The sequence below is a fragment of the Myxocyprinus asiaticus genome, chromosome 39, assembly GCF_019703515.2.
Source record: "Myxocyprinus asiaticus isolate MX2 ecotype Aquarium Trade chromosome 39, UBuf_Myxa_2, whole genome shotgun sequence".
NCBI classification, from domain to species: Eukaryota; Metazoa; Chordata; class Actinopteri; order Cypriniformes; family Catostomidae; genus Myxocyprinus; species Myxocyprinus asiaticus.
The window spans coordinates 29,212,179-29,235,005 of record NC_059382.1 but is presented as its reverse complement, the minus strand read 5'-3'; the positions used below and the strand labels follow the sequence as shown (position 1 = coordinate 29,235,005).

The window sequence follows — 22,827 nt, the reverse complement described above, 5'->3', positions numbered from 1 at the left end:
ACATATGGACTACTTTTATGGTGGTTTATTTGTGTTTTGTCTTTTTTAAGCTCAGTGGACTGTGGTCACTATAAATGTCGTTGGTATGGCCATTGTGTATCTATAGCTGTCAGAATGAAACATTTTAGTAGTACAGTGCATCCGGAAAGTATTCACAGCGCTTCACTTTTTCCACATTTTGTTATGTTACAGCCTTATTCCAAAATGGATTAAATTAATTATTTTCCTCAAAATTCTACAAACAATACCCCATAATGACAACGTGAAAGAAGTTTGTTTGAAATCTTTGCAAATTTATTAAAGATAAAAAATGAAAAAAATCACATGTACATAAGCAATCACAGCCTTTGCCATGACACTCAAAATTGAGCTCAGGTGCATCCTGTTTCCACTGATCATCCTTGAGATGTTTCTACAACTTGATTGGAGTCCACCTGTGGTAAATTCAGTTGATTGGACATGATTTGGAAAGGCACACACCTGTCTATATAAGGTCCCACAGTTAACAGTGCATGTCAGAGCACAAACCAAACCATGAAGTCCAAGGAATTGTCTGTAGACCTGTCTTGACAGGTTTGTATCGAGGCACAAATCTGGGGAAGGGTACAGAAATTTCTGCAGCATTGAAGGTCCCAATGAGCACAGTGGCCTCCATCCGTAAATGAAAGTTTGGAACCACCAGGATTCTTCCTAGAGCTGGCCGCCTGGCCAAACTGAGCGATCGGGAGAGAAGGGCCTTAGTCAGGGAGGTGACCAAGAACCCAATGGTCACTCTGACAGAGCTTCAGCATTTCTCTGTGGAGAGAGGGGAACCTTCCAGAAGAACAACCATCTCTGCAGCACTCCACCAATCAGGCCTGTATGGTAGAGTGGCCAGACAGAAGCCACTCCTCAGTAAAAGGCACATGACAGCCCACCTGGAGTTTGCCAAAAGGCACCTGAAGGACTCTCAGACCATGAGAAACAAAGATTGAACTCTTTGGCATGAATGGCAAGCATCATGTCTGGAGGAAACCAGGCACCGCTCATCACCTGGCCAATACCATCCCTACAGTGAAGCATGGTGGTGGCAGCATCATGCTGTGGGGATGTTTTTCAGCGGCAGGAACTGGGAGACTAGTCAGGATCGAGGGAAAGATGAATGCAGCAATATACAGAGACATCCTTGATGAGAACCTGCTCCAGAGCACTCTGGACCTCAGACTGGGGTGAAGGTTCATCTTCCAACAGGACAAAGACCCTAAGCACGCAGCCAAGATAACAAAGGAGTGGCTCTGGGACAACTCTGTGAATGTCCTTGAGTGGCCCAGCCAGAGCCCAGACTTTAACCCGATTGAACATCTCTGGAGAGATCTGAAAATGGCTGTGCACTGACGCTCCCCATCCAACCTGATGGAGCTTGAGAGGTCCTGCAAAGAAGAATGGGAGAAACTGCCCAAAAATAGGTGTGCCAAGCTTGTAGCATCATACTCAAAAAGATTTGAGGCTGTAATTGGTGCCAAAGGTGCTTCAACAAAGTATTGAGCAAAGGCTGTGAATACTTATGTACATGTTTTGTTTTATTTTTTTTTATTTTTTTTTTTTAATAAATGTGCAAAGATTTCAAACAAACTTCTTTCATGTTGTCATTATGGGGGTATTGTTTGTAGAATTGAGGAAAATAATGAATTTAATCCATTTTGGAATAAGGCTGTAACATAACAAATTGTGGAAAAAGTGAAGCGCTGTGAATACTTTCCGGATGCACTGTAATTACATTAGTACACTAACCATAAACCAAACCTTAAACCTAACCATAACAGTACTGAGACCAAAACAGCATAATTTCACTTACTTCAGTTCAAATGTAGTCTCTGGCTAGCTGAAGATCAAAAGGGATATGACATTAAAGGTACAGCACGGATGATTAAACATTCGCCGCATGGTGGCACTTGTCTGCAATTTAAATTCAAATTCCAAAATTTGGAACTAACACACCAAATAGAACATAAGACACAAAGGAATTGCTACTTAATTCAATAAATTGTAATTGACTAATTAAAGTTTCTTTGATCAAGGTGAGGTGTTAGACAAGACTATAAATATTTCATGTTCTAATGCAGTCTTGGAATAAGATGCATCATCAATCCTCTTCATTGCAATGTCTTTTTTTTTTTTTTTTTGGGAGTTCTCTTCATTTGCCAGTCAAACTAATTCACATAAACAACTCAAAAGGTGAGAAATGAATGGCAAAAAAAAAAGACTGAAAGCAGAGCAAATAGATTTCGATTAACAGTGTTTGCTCTCCAGCGGATCCTTGTATCCATTGGTATTCCTCTCAGGACTTGGCAAACATTCCCCGCTTACAGCAAGGAGAATCTTATCATGGAGTCTGACTTTGTCAACACTATTAGATTCCGACACTGTGCGGAGAGTCAGAGATTAATAACTTCCATGTAGGTGGGGGTAGTTGGCCAAGGCGGAAGAATGAGAAAGATTAACGAGTGTGAGAAACAATGACTCCGTTAAACTCTAGACCGACGCACCAATTCACAGTTGAGCAATAGGGGCTTTCGGACCCAAGAACTGTGATTTGTGCCGGATCAAGGGTATTTAATCCACTAGTGCTAATGGCTATATAAGGTTTTTTTGAGAAAATGACACTGGAGTGTTATTGGAGTATTAATAGTATTGGTCATGTTAAACAGACTGATATCATGCTGAATTAAGAAGCAGTAGACTGACTTTTCTTGAGCTAAACTCAGTCTATGCTTTTGAATGTAAAAGTGTTTTTGAATGTAGGGCACTTGTGAGCTCCAGTTTTCAGGTGAAATGCCCACACAGGAACACCAAATGGAAGTTATTAAGCAAGTTGTTTTTGGCTGTAAAGAATGTAATACAGTGAAGAAGAATGCATATTTTATTAACTGTACCCTTTACCCAAACCCTAACTGTCAATGAAGTAAAAATGCACTCTTAGAGGGAAAACTGAACCTCCGAATCGCACTCAGTCATTACACAAATGTGATTACCTCCCGATTTCAATGTGGGATGAGAACCCAGGTGTCCCACACTGCTGATGCACTGCACGTAGGTTGGCATAATGGGGCAGTATGTCAGGGTACTGGGAAATTTAAAAGCAACACGTTGACTTCCCATGAAATCATGTTGCATACAACAAAAGCAGTGTCTCCCAGATTGTTGCTTTGAGAATTAAATGACAATACACAATGTCTTGAGTGTGACTTGACGAGTGTGACCACTAATGACATAACAGCTTTTTAATAAGTCTGGCTATACCAAAGACATTGGTACAAATAGGGGCTTTACAGTTATACAAACTATTTACCCTCATGTTAAACATTGTTTCTATGATCATTGTGTGTGTTGGGTAAGTTACTCAAAAAAGTAATACACTACAAAGTTCTAATCCTTTAAAATTTTAATAATATTAATTTATGTATTAGTTCATTGAGAAAGTAAACACATTACAATTAGTTTTAAAGGAAAATTCCAGGTTCAATACAAGTTAAGCTCAATCGACAGCATTTGTGGCATAATGTTGATTACCATAATTTATTTTGACTCGTTCCTCCTTTTTAAAAAAATAATAATAATAATAATAATAATAAATAAACAAATAAAATCGAGGTTACAGTGAGACACTTACAATGGAAGTGAATGGGGCCAATTTTGGGAGGGTTTAAAGGCATAAATGTGAACCCTAATTTTATAAAAGCACCTACATTAATTCTTCTGTTAAAACTCATGTATTATTTGAGCTGTAAAGTTGTTTAAATTGTCATTTTTACAGTCATTTTAGAGTTTTAGGGTTACATCTTCAAGGCAACAAAGTTGTAAAATTGACTATAACTTTACATAGAATAGGTTAGTAAGCTATTTTATCACACTAAAATGATGTTAATATAGATATTGTTTATGTCTTGTGGCTATACTTAGAAAAAGTGAGTATTTTAACGTTCAAATACTGGACATGCTGTAACTCAGATTTTTGGGTTTTTTTAAGGAAAAGGAGGGGCAAGTCAAAATAAAATTTTGAAGTAATCAATATTATGCCACAAATGCTGTTGATTGAGCTTAACTTGCATTGAACCCGGAAAATTCCTAAAAGTTACTTTCCAAAACATTTTTCCGCTGAACAAATTCAAAATTATGTATAATTTCCCTCAATCATCAGGATTGTTGCACTCTAGTCATATGGTCTCCTTTGTACCCATTTTTATTTGTAGGTAAAACATCTCAGATAAAGTTGATACTTAAATAAAAATAAAAAAGAACAATGATTAGGCAACCTCATTTACATTCACTTACTGTATTTAGACACAGATTTTCCACACCATCTTTACTAAACAGCTCCTCATAGTATACTTAAAAACTTTATTACATTTGTGCAGAATCTATTTAAAATTCATATCTTCATGCCTTAAACTCGTCTTGTCACAGGCAAATCTTTTCACCCTATTTTTTGACTATAAGTTGCTGAAGTCAAACAAGTTGTCAAAAATTGTTCCCAGTAAATTATTCATGACCTGGAATATACCGCCTTGAAGTTAAGAATTGCAACAGCATTTATGGGAATTTTTCTGTAATTTTCCTTCAAAAATGGTTGCAGTGTCATTTCAGTTATCACTCTCACCTCATCCCTGCTGCTCCATATGCATATTGACAAAAAAGTTCTGTTTATTATTACTATTCAGCTGGATCTGTGAAGAAGTCTATACAGATGGCTCATGCTATAAAATATGTCCGTTACACTCCTCATCAAGGCAATATTGATGACAGGCTGCTTGCAAAGCGGAAGGTCAGGCATAATGATAATATTACGCTTATGCATTCAAACATGAGCAAACTTTAGAAGAGAATACAAAGTATTATATATGCAATCACCAGTATGTTTTTAATATTAAAGGGATGGTTTAGCCATAAATGATTTTAGCGCATTTGGTGCCTGTTTAAACTGGATTTCGGGTGGTTGGTGAATAAGAATAATGCTGATATACAGCACACAGAAGTGTTGCAACTGTTTAGTGAATTTGCCCCTTAATAATTGAAGACTTAAAGAGTGTATGCTCTGGATTTCATGTTCTTCTGCTTTAAGATTTGTTCAATAACTTGTGTTTTTCTGTCTTTCTCTCTCTCTCTTCCTTCATCCCTGTTCCTCCAACTTTTTCTTCTCCATTTCATGCTCTCAGAGGTGGCAACGAAAAACAAAGTGAAAGGTGAGTTATCTTCTCTGTCTTTGCGGCCGAATGATTTATGTTGAACACAACTCCCAATAAACAATGTGTCGTTCGGCCTCCTCTTATCTCCCAAAGGAGCCTGGGATGCATTTACATAGCCTCTGCCTATGAGAAAGCAAACCTGGAATGTTTGATAAATTGGCCCTAGGAATATCCATTATGAGCTGAATACACTCTACATGCTACCTTGGTTTACAACAAACTTGGACTACACACTGAGGAGAAAGATGGCATTGCTGGGTTTTGCACAGATTATGGTCACCATTGTGGATGCATTTTACAACTTTTTCAGGTGGAAAGGGCAATTGAGGATATTGATAATGCATAAAGTCCATACATTACCAAACATCTTTGGAGAGCAATCAGACATTAAACACTAATGCAAATCTGTCAGTGCTGACTTAATTTTGCTTGCATTTTCAGATTTTTGAAAAACAAGTGCTGGAATGGGTGTTTTGGTGTAGCTGCAGAAGTGTAAAGGGGTGTTCACCCTAACAGTGTTTTGCAGCGAAAAAGCAGTCAGAAGATCATTGCAGACAGTGTTGAATTAATATTTTAGACAGATCCAGAAGAATTGTGTGTAGATATTCAAGGATGCTCTGCTGGAGAGCAGTTTCTGTTGAGTGACCTGGTTTGAAGGGGCAACCTGGTGGTTATTGTTTAAAAGCTTAGAAGTTTGTTTAGAAGTCAGACGCATTTGCAACCACTTTCATAAGGTGATGTATTACTGATTGGAACAGTCAACAAGCAAAAAATAGCCTGATCTCATGGAAATTACGTGACTGTGGTAACATTTTTTTAATATATGACATTACATACGGTTGTTCCTTACATTTATTGCGGCAGTTCCAAGGTAGAATGTCTACAGGGTGGCAAGTGAAAACCAGTAAAATTTCCATGCAAAACAGATGAGGTTAAGGGTAATGCTCTACTGAGTTTTAAATTAACAAAACCTGCCTCCCTGCCCTAAACCTAACCAACAGTGTAATAAAAAGCAAATGTGACAAGAAAAAGAGATGATGTTTTTAAAGTTAATGCTCAAGTTTTAAATCAACAAAACCTACCTCCCTACCCTAAACTTAAACCTAAATCTAACCAATGGTGTCATAAAAAGCAAAAGTGAGATTAAAAACCGCAATTGCTGAAACATCCATGTCATATTGTGGCGCTTGTATGACACTTTTGGCTCACGTGTTGACTCACGTGCTATTTGGGACTCATACCCCAGTCTTTTGCATTGCAAATACTACCACACTTTGATCGCACTTAGACAAGCTTGTAAATATTGTTGAATATGTAATGTAAATGTTAAAATGTATCATAAATGTACAGTAAGTCAATCACTATAGTGTTTTGATGACAGAAGATAGCATTTTTTATTTACAAATTTGCAAAAAATACATGTTTATAAACTAATAATCTGCCCTTTCACTCATGATATGTGTGAAAGGAAATAAAAGTCATTGTTGTAGCACCTCTAGTGTTCATTTCACCAAGAAACTGCCGCAATATGTACAGCGAGCCACGTAGAAATAATTTGGAGAAAACGTAGTTTCATATAGTAATGTGACGTGCCTGCATAAACAGGATAGCCCTTCAATACTTAACTACCCCACAAGTCAACATAGGCCAATTTTCAGACACAATTTTTCTGTTGTGTTTCTTGCATACCTTTTTATTTGGAAGCTGCACTCAACGGAAGCTGTTGACATGGCTATTTTGAGAACAAAGTTTCTTTGACATGGGAAAAATTACGATTGCACACAGCACAAGAAAGTTGTCGATTAGTCAGTTTGTTTGAAGAAAAAAAATTTCATTCGCATTCTTCCCTATAAATCATCCACGGATTTAAAGTGATAGTTCACCCAAAAATACTTTTTTTCTCATCATTTACTCACCCTCATGATATCCCAGGTGTGTATGACTTTCTTTCTTCACCAGGACACATTTGAAGAAAAATAGAAAAATGTGTTAGCTCAGTAGGTCCTTAAAATGCAAGGTGATGGTGATTCGAATTTTGAAGCTCCAAAATCACAGATAGTCAACATAAATGTCATTGATACGACTCCAGCAGTAAACTTTATGTCTTCTAAAGTGATACGATTGCTTTGGTGCAAAAAAAAAAAAAAGATAAATATATAAGTACTTTTTAACTATTATCCAACACTTCCGATAAGCTTCATGAGAGGGTGGAGATCACATTGTCTCTCATGTGCCATATTCGCGTTGCCATGTTATGGGTGTAATCTCAAATTCTCCTCTCGGTTGGACATCCATGATAAGCACACAAACGCACCATTGTGAGTAAATAAACTGATAAATACAGATCTAAACCAAAACCAACTAAGCTTCTGTACAGCGTTCCTCCTACTCAGTTGTAAACAGTGCTGTTCTTCCATGTGTGTCGCACCTGCATCAGTTCTCACGAGTTTCAATTGCCAATGCGAATACGTCACATGCGCTTACCGCTGCTGACTGAAAGTGATGATTTAGAGTTAAAAAAGCACCTACATATTGATCTTTTTTGCACCAAAAGCGATCGTATTTATGTTAATGTAACAGCTGGATTCGGATTGACGATGTTTATGCTGACTATCTGTGATATGTGGAGCTTCAAAAGCCGAATCAGAATCTATTTGCATTTTAAGGACCAACTGAGCTGAGATATTTTTCTATTTTTCTTCAAATGTGTTCTGGTGAAGAAAGAAAGTCATACACACCTGGGATATCATGAGGGTGAGTAAATGATGAGAGAATTTTAATTTTTGGGTGAACTATCCCTTTAAGACTGCTTGCTCTGCCTGTAGCTGGATATGTCCCATGTTCATCATAAGGAAAACTTTCCTGACTTGCATTCAAAGCATAACACCTTCTCCTCAGAGCTGTGAAAGTGCAAATTGCAACCCCCAAGGTGAAAAGAAATTCTCTGTCAAACAGGAACAATGCAAAGATATTTATGGTCTACATTATATTTAAGTTGTATTTGAAGTTGTATATTTATATATTTTAATGCATTTATTTATATAATGCACATACGTTGTTAAATAACTGGGTGAAAGTATGTTTCATAATTAAATAATGTTTCCATTTCAGTTTATGTCACCACTTCTCTGAAGGGTTTGAAGGGGCTGACTGCACGCCACTGGTTTTTATGAGACCAGTTATAAAAAATAAAAAACATAGGGTGGAATTAGATTTTATCCACTGGGAATTCAATCAATCAATCAATGTTTATTTATATATAACATTTAAAAACAACCGAGGTTGACCAAAGTGCTGCACAATATATAAAAAGACAACAATCAAAACATGTAATAACAATAAACAATAAACTTACAAAGATAAAAAGAAAAAAGGTCAAGGAATGTTAAAAGCCAAGGAAAATAAATACGTTTTAAGTTTAGTTTTAAAAGCCGAGATAGTTGAGGCAGTTCTAATATGTGCTGGAAGACTGTTCCATAGCTTAGGTCCAACAATAGCAAAGGCACAATCACCACTATTCTTAAGTTTAGACCTGGGAACACAAAGCAATTCAGATTCACCAGATCTAAGAGATCTCGATGAAGTGTACGGGTGCAGCAAGTCGGATAAGTACTGTGGCACCTGGTTATGGAGAGATTTAAATACAAACAATAACATTTTAAAATCAGTTCTAAATTTAACAGGAAGCCAGTGCAATGAAATCAAAACCGGTGTGATGTGCTCAAATTTGCATTTTCCCTTAAGGAGCCTAGCCGCAGCGTTTTGAAGGTGTGAAATAGATGAATGAGGGGCACCAATGTAAAGTGAGTTACAGTAATCCAGGCGAGAAGTAACAAAAGCATTGATCACTGTTTCAAACTTGCTTAATACAAGAATGGCTTAACCTTAGTTAACAAACGAAGATGATAAAAACATGATTTTACTACAGTGCTTATCTGCTTATCAAATTTAAGGTTGCTGTCAAACAGAACACCCAAGTTCCTAGCGCACACGGTCCTATAAGGTGAGAGAGAGTCTAGGTCAAAATCACATACACTGTTGTTATTCAAGCCAAACAGGATGATTTCTGTTTTACTCTCGATCAGCTTTAAAAAGTTATTCGTAAACCATAATTTGAGCTCATCTAAACAGTCTAATATGGGCTGTAAGGCATGTTTGTTGTCACGCTTTAAAGGGAGATAAATTTGGGTGTCGTCAGTATAGAGATGAAGGACACTCCTTATTTGTTTAAAAATGGAGCCCAAAGGAAGCATATACAGAGAAAACAATACAGGGCCTAGAATTGAGCCCTGTGGAATGCCACAACTTAGATGAAAATCAGAGGAAGAATGATGTCCAAGACAGACAGCAAACCTCCTATTCGTTAGGTATGAATGAAACCACTGCAACACTGTACCCCGAAGGCCCACACATGACTCCAGTCGAGATAGAAGAATACTGTGATCAACCAAATCAAAGGTGGAGCTAAGATCTAACAGGACCAGAGCCATAGATTTCCCAGAATCAGTGGTTAGTAAGATGTCATTCGAAACTCGTAAAAGAGCAGATTCACTACTGTGACGAGCTTTAAAACCAGATTGGAATATTTCATGAATAGAGTCTTGGCGGAATTGATTGGATCATGAAAATATTCCATAATGGAGCCACACCTAAACACAAGTAGCAGTCAGTTGTAGTGCTACTAACCTTCTGAAACACAGCTGGTATATACTGTTGAGATAACTTTTTGACTGGGATGTGGAGGCTAAAGGTTAAGTTTACCTTCAAGAACATCTCAACATTTCCCACTGGTATCACTTCTTTTTCAAATCTGTTGTTACTTGACCATATTACATTAATGTTAACTAATATAAAATACTGTTTTGACTATTGATAATACTTTAGAAATTCTGCAATACTAACAAAAGTAGCCTAAAACTAGATCTGCTAACGCTGCTGCTGCTGCAGAGCAAGTACGAGACTAGCAACTGCTAGAAAACACATATACATACCGAGTAGCATGTGGACATAGTGCTTCTGCTGCTGAACAATTAGTCAAAACCCAAGACATGCTGCATCGAGCATGAATTACTGTGCATGCTGTTGCACATATAGACATCACAAACAATCCCCATGTATCAGATTTAGACAAGTGCAGCTGGGGTGGAGGTGGGTTTCAGAAAAAAACTCTTGCAGCAAGTTGCAAAGGAACCACCTTATCAGCAAAACTGAGCCATTTAAATGTTAGACAAAGAGAGAGGTCAGAGGACTAATTAGCTTACACCATGTGAGCCAATTGGCTAACAGATAACAAGGAACCTATCAGCGTGCGCCACAGAGTTGCATGGCTGTACTTTGGTCATTTCAGCCATGATAATTCTCGTAAAGATTTAGCATGTTAATGTGGGTATGACATATTGATAGGATATTGGTCTTGGCGGACTAGATCTGCTACCCTGCTGCAGCTGCTGCAGAGCACATACAAGATTTGCTACTGCTAGAAGATACACAGACATACTGAGCAAACATCTGGACATGCTTCTGCACAATTAGACAAAACATGCTGCATTGAGCATGTATTACATGCTGCTGCACAAATAGACATTACAAACAATTCCTCAACAAAGTAGGAAAACTGCACAAACGCATGAACACAAACACAAAACACAACCCCTCAACCAAGCAGATCTATTGCCAAAACGTACGTACTGCTGCTGCTCCGAAGAGCCATGTGCACCGAGTGTATGCTAGATAGGTGTGCCTTGGCCACAGGCCAAATGGTGTAATGCTAATGAACTAAATTTCTATGTGCCCCGGCCTGCTTAGCTAAATAACTTAAACAGATAGTGGCCTAACTCATAATGTGTATCTGAAACAGGAGAGCCCATAGCTTACTTAACTAGTGACTTAGACTAGCTATGTGTGGATTTATTTAATCTATTGACCTAAAATAGCGATGTGTGTCAGCCAGATTTGGCTAAGGCTTACCTTGTTAAAGAGACACTTCTATGTATCATGGCCAAAAGCAGACCGTACCGTGCAAGCTGATGGAAGAAAAGCCCCAGCAAACCACCTGAGCAAATAGCATTTACAGAGAAAAACTCTCACAGCACGCTGCAGTGAAATGAGTTTATTAGCAAAACTGAGCCATTTAAATGTTAGACAAAGAGAGAAAACTCAAGTTGATTGGCTTCCCCATAACAAGTCAGAGGACAAATCAGCTTACATCATGCGAATCGTTTGGCTTAACATATCACATGTGAGCAAGCCAGTTGGCTAACAGATAACAAGTCAAAGAACCTATCAGCTTATGCAACATAGAGTTGCATAGCTGAACTTTGGTGAAGTGTCTCTGCATTCGCATAGGTGCATATCTGAATAGGTGATGTAATCCCAAAATATTTTTTTTTAGAGGTGGAGCAAGCTATACAGTACATTTTAATGAAAGGTTATGAAGAAGTTTATTTATTTTGCAATGGCATGCACCAATTAATTGTCCACAATAAGACCAGTAATGTGCATTAAGATACAGTAGTAAAAAGAGTCAGTCTTGATTTCATGCCAAAAGGGGATGTAATGAAACCAGCCTGAAGTTTCAATAGCCAGAACGAATGTTAAAAGTAGCTTAGTACCAGGAAATTGTGGGTTTAACCCGAACAGTCCCTGTGTTTTTCAGTAATTTTGAACTGCTGTGAGGTGATTTAGGGATAGCTATTAGCATTCAGAGCTGTTCTCTGGTCTAGATGTTTTTGCTGCATCACTGCTGTCTCTTCCCTTACAAAAAAGAACGTCCTGGTTACTTTCGTAACCTCCGTTCCCTGATGGAGGGAACGAGATGTTGAGTCGATGTAGTGACAATAGGGGTCACTCTTGGGAGCCCTAAACACCTCTGATCTTTGAAAAATGGCCAATGGGAATTGGCGAGTGGAATTTGCATGCCACTCCCCCGGACATACGGGTATAAAAGGAGCTGGTATGCAACCACTCATTCAGGTTTTGTGCTGAGGAGCCGAGACAAGGTCCCGGCCATTTCAGCAGGTAGTTCAGCTTTGTGACAAGAGGGACACAACGTCTCATTCCCTCCATCAGGGAACGGAGGTTACGAAAGTAACCAGGATGTTCCCTATCTGTCATTCACTTGACGCTGTGTCGATGTAGTGACACTAGGGGTCCCTACACAAAACGCCACGACTACTGATCTGTGTTACGTGGACTAGCGGTGCGAGACGGGCAGACCTCTGTGTGCCTCGTAGCCAGCACACCAGGCTGTCACATAACCTCCCCCAATGCTCTTATGAGCGTCGAACAGTCCTTCGGGAACAGGTCGACTGCCCAACAAATAGGGACAGGCTATCCCAGCCATAGCCTCTTTTCCTCAAAGGACTACAGAGAGGTCCCATGAGGGGATGAGATGCGGTCTGGAGGGATTTAACCTCCTAGCGCCTCTCAGGAACTTGATGATCAGGTCGTGCTTCCCTAAGGACTTACCATCCACTGTGTCGTGGTGTGCCACTATAGCAGCTACATACACTTCAAGGTGGAGGGAGACAGCAGCCTCTCCTGCAGGAAGGAAAGCACCGATCCGACTGCACATCTCTGGGGGTCTCTGCGAGGAGCGTGAGGTCTGAGAACCACATCTGGGTGGGCCAGTAGGGTGCTACTAGGACGACATGCTCCTCGTCCTCCCTGACCTTGCGCAGGGTCTGTGCAAGTAGGTTCACTGGGGGAAATGCGTACAATGCTAGGTCATTCCCAGGGCTGGAGAGTTGGCGACAGATTGGCGTGACGACCACGCGATGTGTCCCACGGTGCCATGCCCATCTCGGGACTCAAGTCTGAAGCCAGTGCTGAAGCGGTCTCATATGCATCAACCCAAGCGGTGTGGCAACCGCAGAGGATGCCATATGCCCCAGGAGCCTCTGAAAAAGTTTCAGTGGAACCGCTGTCTTATGTCTGAAAGCCTTCAGAGAGTTCAGCACCGACCGTGCATGCTCGTTCATGAGGCGCGCTGTCATCGAGGCTGAGTCCAACTCCAATCCGAGAAAAGAGATGCTCTAAACCGGGGAGAGCTTGCTCTTTTCCCAGTTGACCCGAAGCCCTAGACGGCTGAGGTGCCTGAGCACCAGGTCCCTGTGTGCGCACAATAACTCTCGAGAGTGAGCTAGGATCAGTCAGTCATAGAGGTAGTTGAGTATGCGGACACCCACTTCCCTTAGCGGGGCATGGGCTGCCTCTGTGACCTTCGTGAAGATGCAAGGGGACAAGGACAGGCCGAAGGGGAGGACCTTGTACTGGTACGCCCGGACCTCGAAAGCAAACCACAGGAAGGGTCTGTGTTGAGGTAAAACCGAGACGTGGAAGTACGCGTCCTTCAGGTCTACCGCCGCGAACCAATCTTGATGCTAAAATGCGTTTTTGCATCAGCATCTTGAACGGGAGTCTGTGCAAGGCCCGGTTCAGAACTCGCAGGTCCAAGATTGGCCGCAACCCACCGCCTTTCTTCGGTACGATGAAGTAAGGGCTGTAAAACCCTTTCTTCATCTCAGCTGGAGGGACAGGCTCTATTGCACCCTTGCGCAGAAGGGTCTCGATCCCGGGTCATAACTACCCTCGTGCAGCTCTTTTACTTGTACTGCAGAACTGGAAACAGGAACAAATCATCGAGCCGCGAGGTTTCAGGGAAGAGTGGAGGGTTCCACTCTAGCCCAACGCTCACAGCTGCCCGGGAAAGCATGTCCGTCATCTCCGCGTCGGCCTAAGACTGGGCGACCACACCCAAAGGAGGGAGCCCAGCCGAGGCGTCCATGTCAGAGTGGACGAGCCCGCTCTCCAATGCTGCGCTCGATAACTTATCGTCTTCCCGGTCTCTGAATAAGAGGTCGAACTCGCCATGAGACGAGCCGGCGGTCTCATCCGAGAGCCCGACCGGGGCAAGCGAGCGTGCTGGGGAATGGGAGGTCCGTGGGGGTTTACCCAGCAGAATTGCTCACATTGAGGTCCACAATTCGCCCCCAGTGCTAACCAGCATGGCCTCATACCCGTAGGTAGAAGGACCGAGGCGGGGAGCCACTGGGGTGGCTTGCTTTCTTACGAATGCAAGCCGCAACCACAACGTTGCCACGGTCATGTTCTCGCAATGAGGACAAGACCCATCAACGAATGATGTCTCCACGTGGGCAGCACCCAGACACGTAAGACAGCGATCGTGGCCATCAGAAGCGGAGAGATAATGACCGCAACCAGGAATAACACACAAACAGAAAGGCATCTTTAAAAAGACGTTCCGAGTGTGCCGCTCTTTTAGAATGAAAATATACTCCTTTTAGAATATACTCTTTTTGTTATTCTGCCGAAGCGACCAGGGGCGTTCTCTGCACTCCGCGGGTGCAGAGGGGGAGAAGCCGCTGAAATGCGCTGTAAAATCCAGCAGATGAGGTGAATGAACTCGCAGATGAATTCAGCTTCAATGAATAGAAACGCTCGGCTCCGAAGAGAAAATCTGAATGAGTGGTTGCATACCAGCTTCTTTTATACCCGTATGTCCGGGGGAGTGGCATGCAAATTCCACTCGCCAATTCCCATTGGCCTTTTTTCAAAGAACAGAGGTGTTTAGGGCTCCCAAGGGTGACCCCTAGTGTCACTACATCGACACAACGTTGAGTGAGTGACAGATAGGGAACTGCAGTTTTTTAATTGTAGTACAAATGTTGTAAATTGGATGCAGTATTACTGCAGTACTGAAAACAGCATCCAAATTACCACACTTGTACTGCAGAACTGGAAACTGCATGAATACTTCATCCAAATTACCACACTTGTACTGCAGTACTGAAAACTGCAGGAATACTGCATCCAAATTATCACACTTGAACTGCAGTACTGAAAACCACAGGAATATTGTGTCCAAATTACCACACTTTTACTGCAGTACTGGAAACTGCATGAAAACTGCATCCAAATCAACACCCTTGTATGCATATTAATGAAAACTGCAGGAACACTGCGTCCAAATTACCACACTTGTACTGCAGTTCTACTATTGTTCTCTAGAACTGCACTCTGCAATACTACACATAATATATTTGCTTCCCTACATTTTTCAAAGCTAGACCAATGACTGCAAGCACAATGCAGGTTATTAGCAATCAGCAAATTATTGACATTCAAAGGTTTAAAATGGTTTAAAAGCTTTTAAAAGTGTGCCTGGCCATTAAGGCACCTGAGTATCAGCAACACAATATTTCAAATGAAACATTCACTAGCAAATATAAAAGTATAAAATATACATTAAAAAATGGCTATGTATAAATGTACAAACATTAGCGCTGTCAGTCATTAAAATATTTAATCTAAATTAATCGCATTATTTTTCATAGTTAATCACAGATTTTGAAATGCTTAAATATGACTGAAGTATGAAATATACATTTTCTCCTGTAAAATACATTTAGTTCATACTTAAGAATGAAAAGAAAACGATATACAACAATAATGTTTTATTAATATTTTCCAAACAAAGCCTTTCATAGTGTAAAGATAGAATTGCACTAAAATGGCACAAAGTAACATAAAACATTTCCAAGGTCTAAGTGGGAGGAACACAAATTTAAATAACTTGTCCCCATAGGTTGCGTATTAATTGCAGTGCACATTAAATCTCTTAAACACTCATCCTCCTCAATATTAATCATCCGACAGTCCGTAGCTGTCCACTTTGCTACAATAATCGCGAAGTTGCATTCACTTGATTCGCACCGCTTTGAACTCCACATGAAAGGCGCTCGTCTTGAGCCCTATTCGTACACTAAATGTTTTACGAGGGGATGTAAGGTAACCCCAGAATTTACCGGGGCTAGTCAGTGATTTTATTGAAGTCTGAATCCAAAATGTCTGTGTTTTTCTCCCACCATGCACGAGAACATTCCCGGCTGAATTACCTACTGTTTTTTGACAAACACCAAAGTCGTGTGGTAATTTAATTTCCACCCAAATCAAAATCTTTTTTTGTTTTTTGTTTAAAAGCAGGAGTCAATCCAAAAGTTGTTTTGGAAAACCTTTTTGACCTCTGCCAAGTGCTGTATGGTTACTATCTGTCAAGATGTATGGTAATGTGAATGTGTAGAAATGTTGGAAATTATTCACATTAATAAAGATACATCCCTGCTCTACCACACTGAGTGGGATCACTTACGTAGAAGAAAAATAGAAAAAAGAGGTTGTGTTAACCTAACTCTATTTACACTTTGGCGTAATTCTAAATATACATATTTGCAAAGCCTTTATTTGAACATTTATTTTCACAAAATACACAGAACACAGTTTGTAGACTGACAAATTTTCCTCTTGCTGTCACCACATGGAACAAGCGCATCTGAATTCATGTGGTCCTCGACTAGTAGGCACGAATCCAACGCCTGGCAGAACTACCGATTGGCCGACTTAACAGTACACCCCCTAATACAAATATTACATGTGACTGACCACGTGAGAAGCAAATTTTCAGGTTCATAGGATGACCGAACTCGCTCTTTCACCATGAATTAATTATCATCTGAAGGCGTATGTTTTCTTTTACAGATGTCATCATGAGAAATAATGACCATCCAAATAGGGCTTTGTTTGCTTTTATTGCTAATACTGCCCACATAATGAGACTTTATCTGAGTAGTCCAGTCAAATGATAGCACAACAAGGCGCCAAGGAAACGCTGGCTGCTTCACTCCAATGAGTCGTGTGTGGCTTTAGTTTGCTGCATCTAAGTTTGTTTTGTACAAAATAATACCGTTAAGAGGTCCTTCCTCTATCACTTTGATCACCAACTTGGAATTGCTGCTGTGTGTTTGTTTGCGGTGTATTCATCTCTGTATAAGGTCCCCCCGTTTACATCGTATAGGTTCCGTCCTATTGCAACCAGTGTTTAGATCTCACAAAGAGCTGAATAGAATGCCAGAATCTAATGTCAAATTGGTAATTACGTTAATAGCGTAAAAAAAATGAATGCCTCAAACATTGTAAATTAATCACATGCATTAATTTCGACAGCCCTAGTTTAGACACTTTAGAAATGCAGCTCTGTTCAATGTAAAAATGGCATTTGCAACTGCAGTGCAGCTTTTTAACTGCACTGAACTACAGGTGAATGTAACAAGGTTCTATATATGTTGCCAAGGAGGTAACGGAGGACAGAAACTTCAACTCAAACGATGGGTTTTATTTTCACACTCAATAGATATATACTGCTTTTCAGTGTGTCTGTCTGTAAAACAAATGGGAGAGAGAAATTAGGTGCATGTAAAAGCGGTCTGCCTCAAAGTGCAGCTTTCACCTGTGTAAATGCCTGTAGACACTGCTTCATCCACTGGACCGGGTCTGGAGCTCCCTTTCTAGTGAGATCGGTCAGCGGGCTGGTGATGTCTGAATAATTAGACACAAACCTTCTATAGTAACCAGCCAGCCCCAGGAACAGTCTCACCTCCTTTTTGGTCTTGGGTCTTGGGCAGATCGCTGTGGTCTTATTAATTTTTGTGGACGCATCTGGCCATGACCCAAGTGGAACTACAGATACCGTACCTCCACCCGTCTAATTGCGCACTTCTTAGGGTTTGCCGTGAGTCCCGCTCGTCACAGCAACCTCAGAACAGCCCTCAGATGCTGCATGTGCCACTGCCAGTCGTTACTGTATATAATGATGTCATCCAGATAAGCTGTGGCATAAGCAGATTGTAGTCTGAGGACTCTGCCCATAAGGCGCTAAAACGTATCCGGGGCCCCGAACAAACCAAACGTAAGGGTCACGAATTGATGTAAGCCAAAAGGTGTGGAGAAGGCTGTTTTTTCACGGGACTTCAGCGTTACGGGGATCTGCCAATAACCCTTTGTCAAATCCAGTGTCGAGTAAAAGCGAGCTGTGCCCAACCGATCAAGCAACTCATCAATATGAGGCATTGGGTATGCATCAAATTTGGACACCGCATTGACTATCCTATAATCCACACAGAACCTCACTGACCCGTCGCTCTTAGGGACTAGGATGACCAGCTGGACCAATCACTATTACTCCCATATCGAGCGTTGCATCTAATTCTTCCAAAACTACTTTTTCTTGTGCTCGGGAAGTCAGTAGGGATGACTATGTACCACTACCCTGGGAGCAGTCTCGATGTGGTGCTGTATGGGGTTTGTATAACCAGGCAGAGGCGAGAACACGTCTGCAAATTATTTTTGCAACTTGGCAATCTCTGTGACTTGAGACTGTGAGAGGTGGTCCCCACAAGTGACCGGGTGACATGATTGGCTTTTAACTTCACCTCCGGCCTGAGCTCCGCCCTCTCTGGAACCACTGTTGCCAACGTCACAGGGACCACCTCCCTCCATAATTTCAGGAGTTTGAGATGGTATATTTGACATGCATCACCCCTATCTGTTCGTTTTACATTAAAGTCAAGATCTCCCACTCGTCGTGTGACCTCAAAGAGTCTTTGCCACTTGTCGAGTAATTTGGAGCTTGATGTTGGGAATAATACAAGCACTTTGTCTCCTGGTGCAAATTCCCGTAGCCGAGTGTCCCTATCATAAAGTCATATATACTATCTTTGACGTTCTTGACCCAAAGTGTGGAGTTTTGCTCTAAGATCAAGAACGTACTGAATTTCATTTTGACTGTTTGAAGGTCCCTCCTTCTGAGCTTCCCGCATGACATCGAGCACGCCGTGCGACAGACACCCATACAGCAGCTCGAATAGGGAAAACCCTGTGGAGGCTTGGGGAACCTCCTGAACTGCGAATAACAGGGGTTCGAGCCACTTATACCAATTCCTAGCGTCTTCGTGCACAAACTTACGAATCATGTTTTTCAGGGTTTTATTAAATTGTCTCACCAACCCATCTGTTTGTGGGTGATAAACACTGGTGCGAATTTATTTAATACCCAATAATTTGTACGGTTCATGTAGTGTACGTGACATAAATATAGCACCTTGATCAGTGAGGGTTTCTTTTTCGGAATCCCCACTCTGGAGATTATTCTGAAGAGTGCCTCCACAACACTACGTGCTGAGATGTTGCGCAGAGGCACTGCTTCCGGATATCGCATTGCATAATCCACCAGAACTAAAACAAAGCTGCAGTACTTCGATTTGCGGTAGAGGGTGCAATGGCACTTTTGGGGTGGCCGGTGGATTCACCAGCTGACATTCACAGCATGCTGCACACCACCTGCGCAAATCCCCGCGAATGCCCAGCCAATAGAAACGGGCCATTATACGTTCAGTGTTTTTCCCTGTCCCAAGTGTCCCGACATCAGATTATAATGAGCCGCCTGGAATAATATTTCCCGACGGCTCTTTGGTACTAACAACTGGGTTGTATTTTCCTTTGTCTGAGTGTCCTGTGACACTCGATACAACCGATCCTTAATGATTGCAAAATACGGATATGCGAGTGCAATGTCTGGCTGGAGGTACTGACTATCGATCACTTTCACCTGATCAAAGGCATGCCTATGGGTCTTGCCTCACATCTGCTCCAGAGGGAAATCCCCTGCAGGGAATCCCCCTCCGGCACTTCCCCCTCCCTTACGTCATCCTGATGTGGAGCTGACGTATATGGCCCCAGCTCTGCCTCCCCAGTCAGTGAATCGCAAACCACACACCAAGACACTTTTTTACAGGACCCATCCACACAAATTCCCCTCAATAAATCTGTAAATGCCGGCCAATTCATACCCAAAATTAGTGGATGGGTGAGGCGTGGACTAACCGCAGCCTCAACTCTATGCTTTTTTCCTTGGAATTTAATGAAGAGGGTAACCAAAGGATAATCATGAACATCCCTGTGCTCACATCTTACCTTCACCCTCCTATTTGTGCCCAATGCCTCGTTTTGAATCAAACATTGGTGAATTGTGATTGATTACAACCAGAATCCACCAATGCTTGATATGTACCCCCCTTAATACTCACAGGTATTTTATATGCTCCGGCTCAATCAGGGCAGCCTGCAGCGAGTCAGGAAACCAGACCAACGTTTCCAGCTCCATTACTACACATTGGTCCTGGAATTGCTCAGGGTTCCTGTGTCTCTGGCAGGCCGGCCCAGACGTTACACCTGCACTCGCGGCAGCACGTTCCACAACCTGGAGGTGTCAGCATAGAGAGAGAGGGGTTAGTGGTATTTGGGCAGACTCCCGGAGCCAGGCTGCCGGCTTCTGAGGTGGAATTTCCCTTTTCCATGGCACAGGAATTGGGTGAAAGGAAGGGGTAGGACGGGGAAAAGGGACAGAGTGAGAGAGAGAGTGTGTGGGATCTTCTTCCCTTTGTTACGCCGATATATGGTCCTCAGCCAGTTGGACAGCCTCCTCTAGTGATGACGGGCGGTGGCACTGGACCCACTCCGCCATTCCTTTTGGTAGACGGCAGATGAATTGCTCCCTCACCACTAGGATGATGACTTCCTCATTGTGATGGTCCTAAGCCAACAGCCATTTCCGACAGGTGTCACAGGGCTGTTGAGCGAATGCAAATGGGTGGCCACGCTTGTCAAGCTTCAGTGAGCGAAACTGTTGCTGGTGTTGTTCGGGGCTGCAGCCAACCCACTGCAAGATGGTCTTCTTGAGGTCGATATACACCAGGAGATTAGCTGCCAGCAGATATTGGGCCGCAAGTTAGGAGCCTGGCCACCCACCGGTCACTTCCAGATCTCAGCAGTCTTTTCAAACAAGTCCTGAAAGGCCTCATCTTCTGCCCCCATTTTTATGAGGGTGACCGGAGGCACGGTGGTGGCTGTGTCTGTGTCTGGGGATGCGGTCGGGGCTTTCTCCTGGTGTAGTAAGCTCCGGATCGCCTGCCGGTCCTTTGCTTGAGCCTGGAGAATCTCGTGGAAGCGACGATCCTGATCTTTACGAAGCACAAGTAGGGCTTGATGTTGGGTATGCTGCATATTGGTGAGGGATTGGATGACTCCGACCAATGGTGAGGACTCCATATCGGCATGCACTTCCTCTAAAAATCCCAGCTTTCGGCACCAGTGTAACAAGGTTCTATATATGTTGCCAAGGAGGAAGCAAAGGACAGAAACTTCAACTCAAACGATGGGTTTTATTTTCACACTCAACAGATAAATACTGCTTTTCAGCACAGTCTTCCCAAATACATTAAACACACACAGGACATGCATGCCAGTCTCTCTCTCTCCGCCTTTACTATTCTCTCCATCTTTATAGCTCTCCCTAGCATTTTTGCAATGAGATACAGCTGTTAATCATCAAGAGTGCGCACAGGTGTGAACACTTCCTGCTCTCTCTCTCTCCGGACGAACGTTCAACCACGCCCCAACCTTCACAGTGAACTACACAAACTACAGCTCTACTGCATTGATTTGAAATTATACTACACTGAACTGCTATTATTTTGCAGTGTACTGCAGTTATACTAGTGTGGAATGCAGATACACTTCACTGAACCTTAGTAGTATTACACTGACTTGCAATTGTACTGAAGTGTACTATATCAGTACCTCAGTTAAAAAGCATTGTAAGTGCAGTACAATTTGTCATTGTGCAGTACACCATCATTGTACTACACAAAACTGCATTTTTTACTACATAGATTGCAGTAATATTGCAATCAGACTGCTGTCTGATACCTTCCACATTTCTTAAATTTAAGAAAGGTGAAAGGCACTTTAAGACTTTTAAACCTAGAGAGGTGAAATCCATTCTCCATTCTGCTGCCTGTTCCCTTGCACCCCATGGAGATAATTTACTGGGAAGGATAGTTCACGGCCCTAACATTAAAAGGGGCGTATAGGTGTGTGTAAGAGAGTGTTTGTCCACATATATGTGTGTGCACAGTATGTGTGTATGGGCTACGTTACACTTCTATTGTTGCTCAGCCGTAATTGCAGCAGGATTTATCCACCGCTTCAGTTTCAGGCTGTTAGTGCATGAGCAAAAAGAGTTGTGAGCATTACCTGGTTATTCTTGTGTCTGTCTGCACACACATTTCTGAAAATGTGTGTCTTGAGTCCTGTAAGTCCTCTAACATTACTGTGACTCAAGAGGCACAATGTATGTAGAAGCACAGGAAACGTGATCACTTTAACATGAGAACCCCACTTCTAAAGCTGCAATGAATCAGGCCTATTTTTGACAAATAATTAACCAGAATTGATTCAATCTACAGTAATGATAGGCAACAGTAATCCAGTCTCTACTCATATGATAATTACATATGGATTTTCTGATATCTGCTCAAATTGAATTTCAAAAGGCTATCATAATGAAAAAGACAGCAAACTGAGGGACACCAGAGATTATATGTGAAGTGTTTTTCTTCAAGCAATATTGTTCATACCAAAAAAATCTATCACATTTATGTACTGTCTTACATCACATAATATACTTAGATATAAATAGACTTTTGTTGTAGAACATTATAAGTATTATATTTCTTGAATAGTTATTGTGATTTGGATGTTTACCTTGCACCTAAAGTGGTTTTCAATTTATTTGTTTCACATTTTTACATTGGACATCAAGTGGCGACACAGCATAGTACCAAACTTTTTTTATTGTACAAAAGTGAACAAAAATGTCCTTAAAGATAAACATTGAAATGTATTATTATTA

At 41.6% G+C, this 22,827-nt stretch overlaps 1 protein-coding gene across 5 annotated transcripts in view; it reads left to right on the top strand.

Moving 5' to 3' along the window:
* Positions 1-22,827, top strand: part of LOC127430027 (cell adhesion molecule 2-like) — a 400,390-nt gene that overhangs the window by 273,182 nt on the left and 104,381 nt on the right. For all 5 annotated transcript variants that reach the window (XM_051679444.1, XM_051679441.1, XM_051679443.1 and 2 more), the window contains exon 2: positions 5,193-5,219. In XM_051679444.1, coding sequence (XP_051535404.1) covers positions 5,193-5,219 — 27 coding nt within the window. The remainder of the gene's footprint in view (positions 1-5,192; positions 5,220-22,827) is intronic.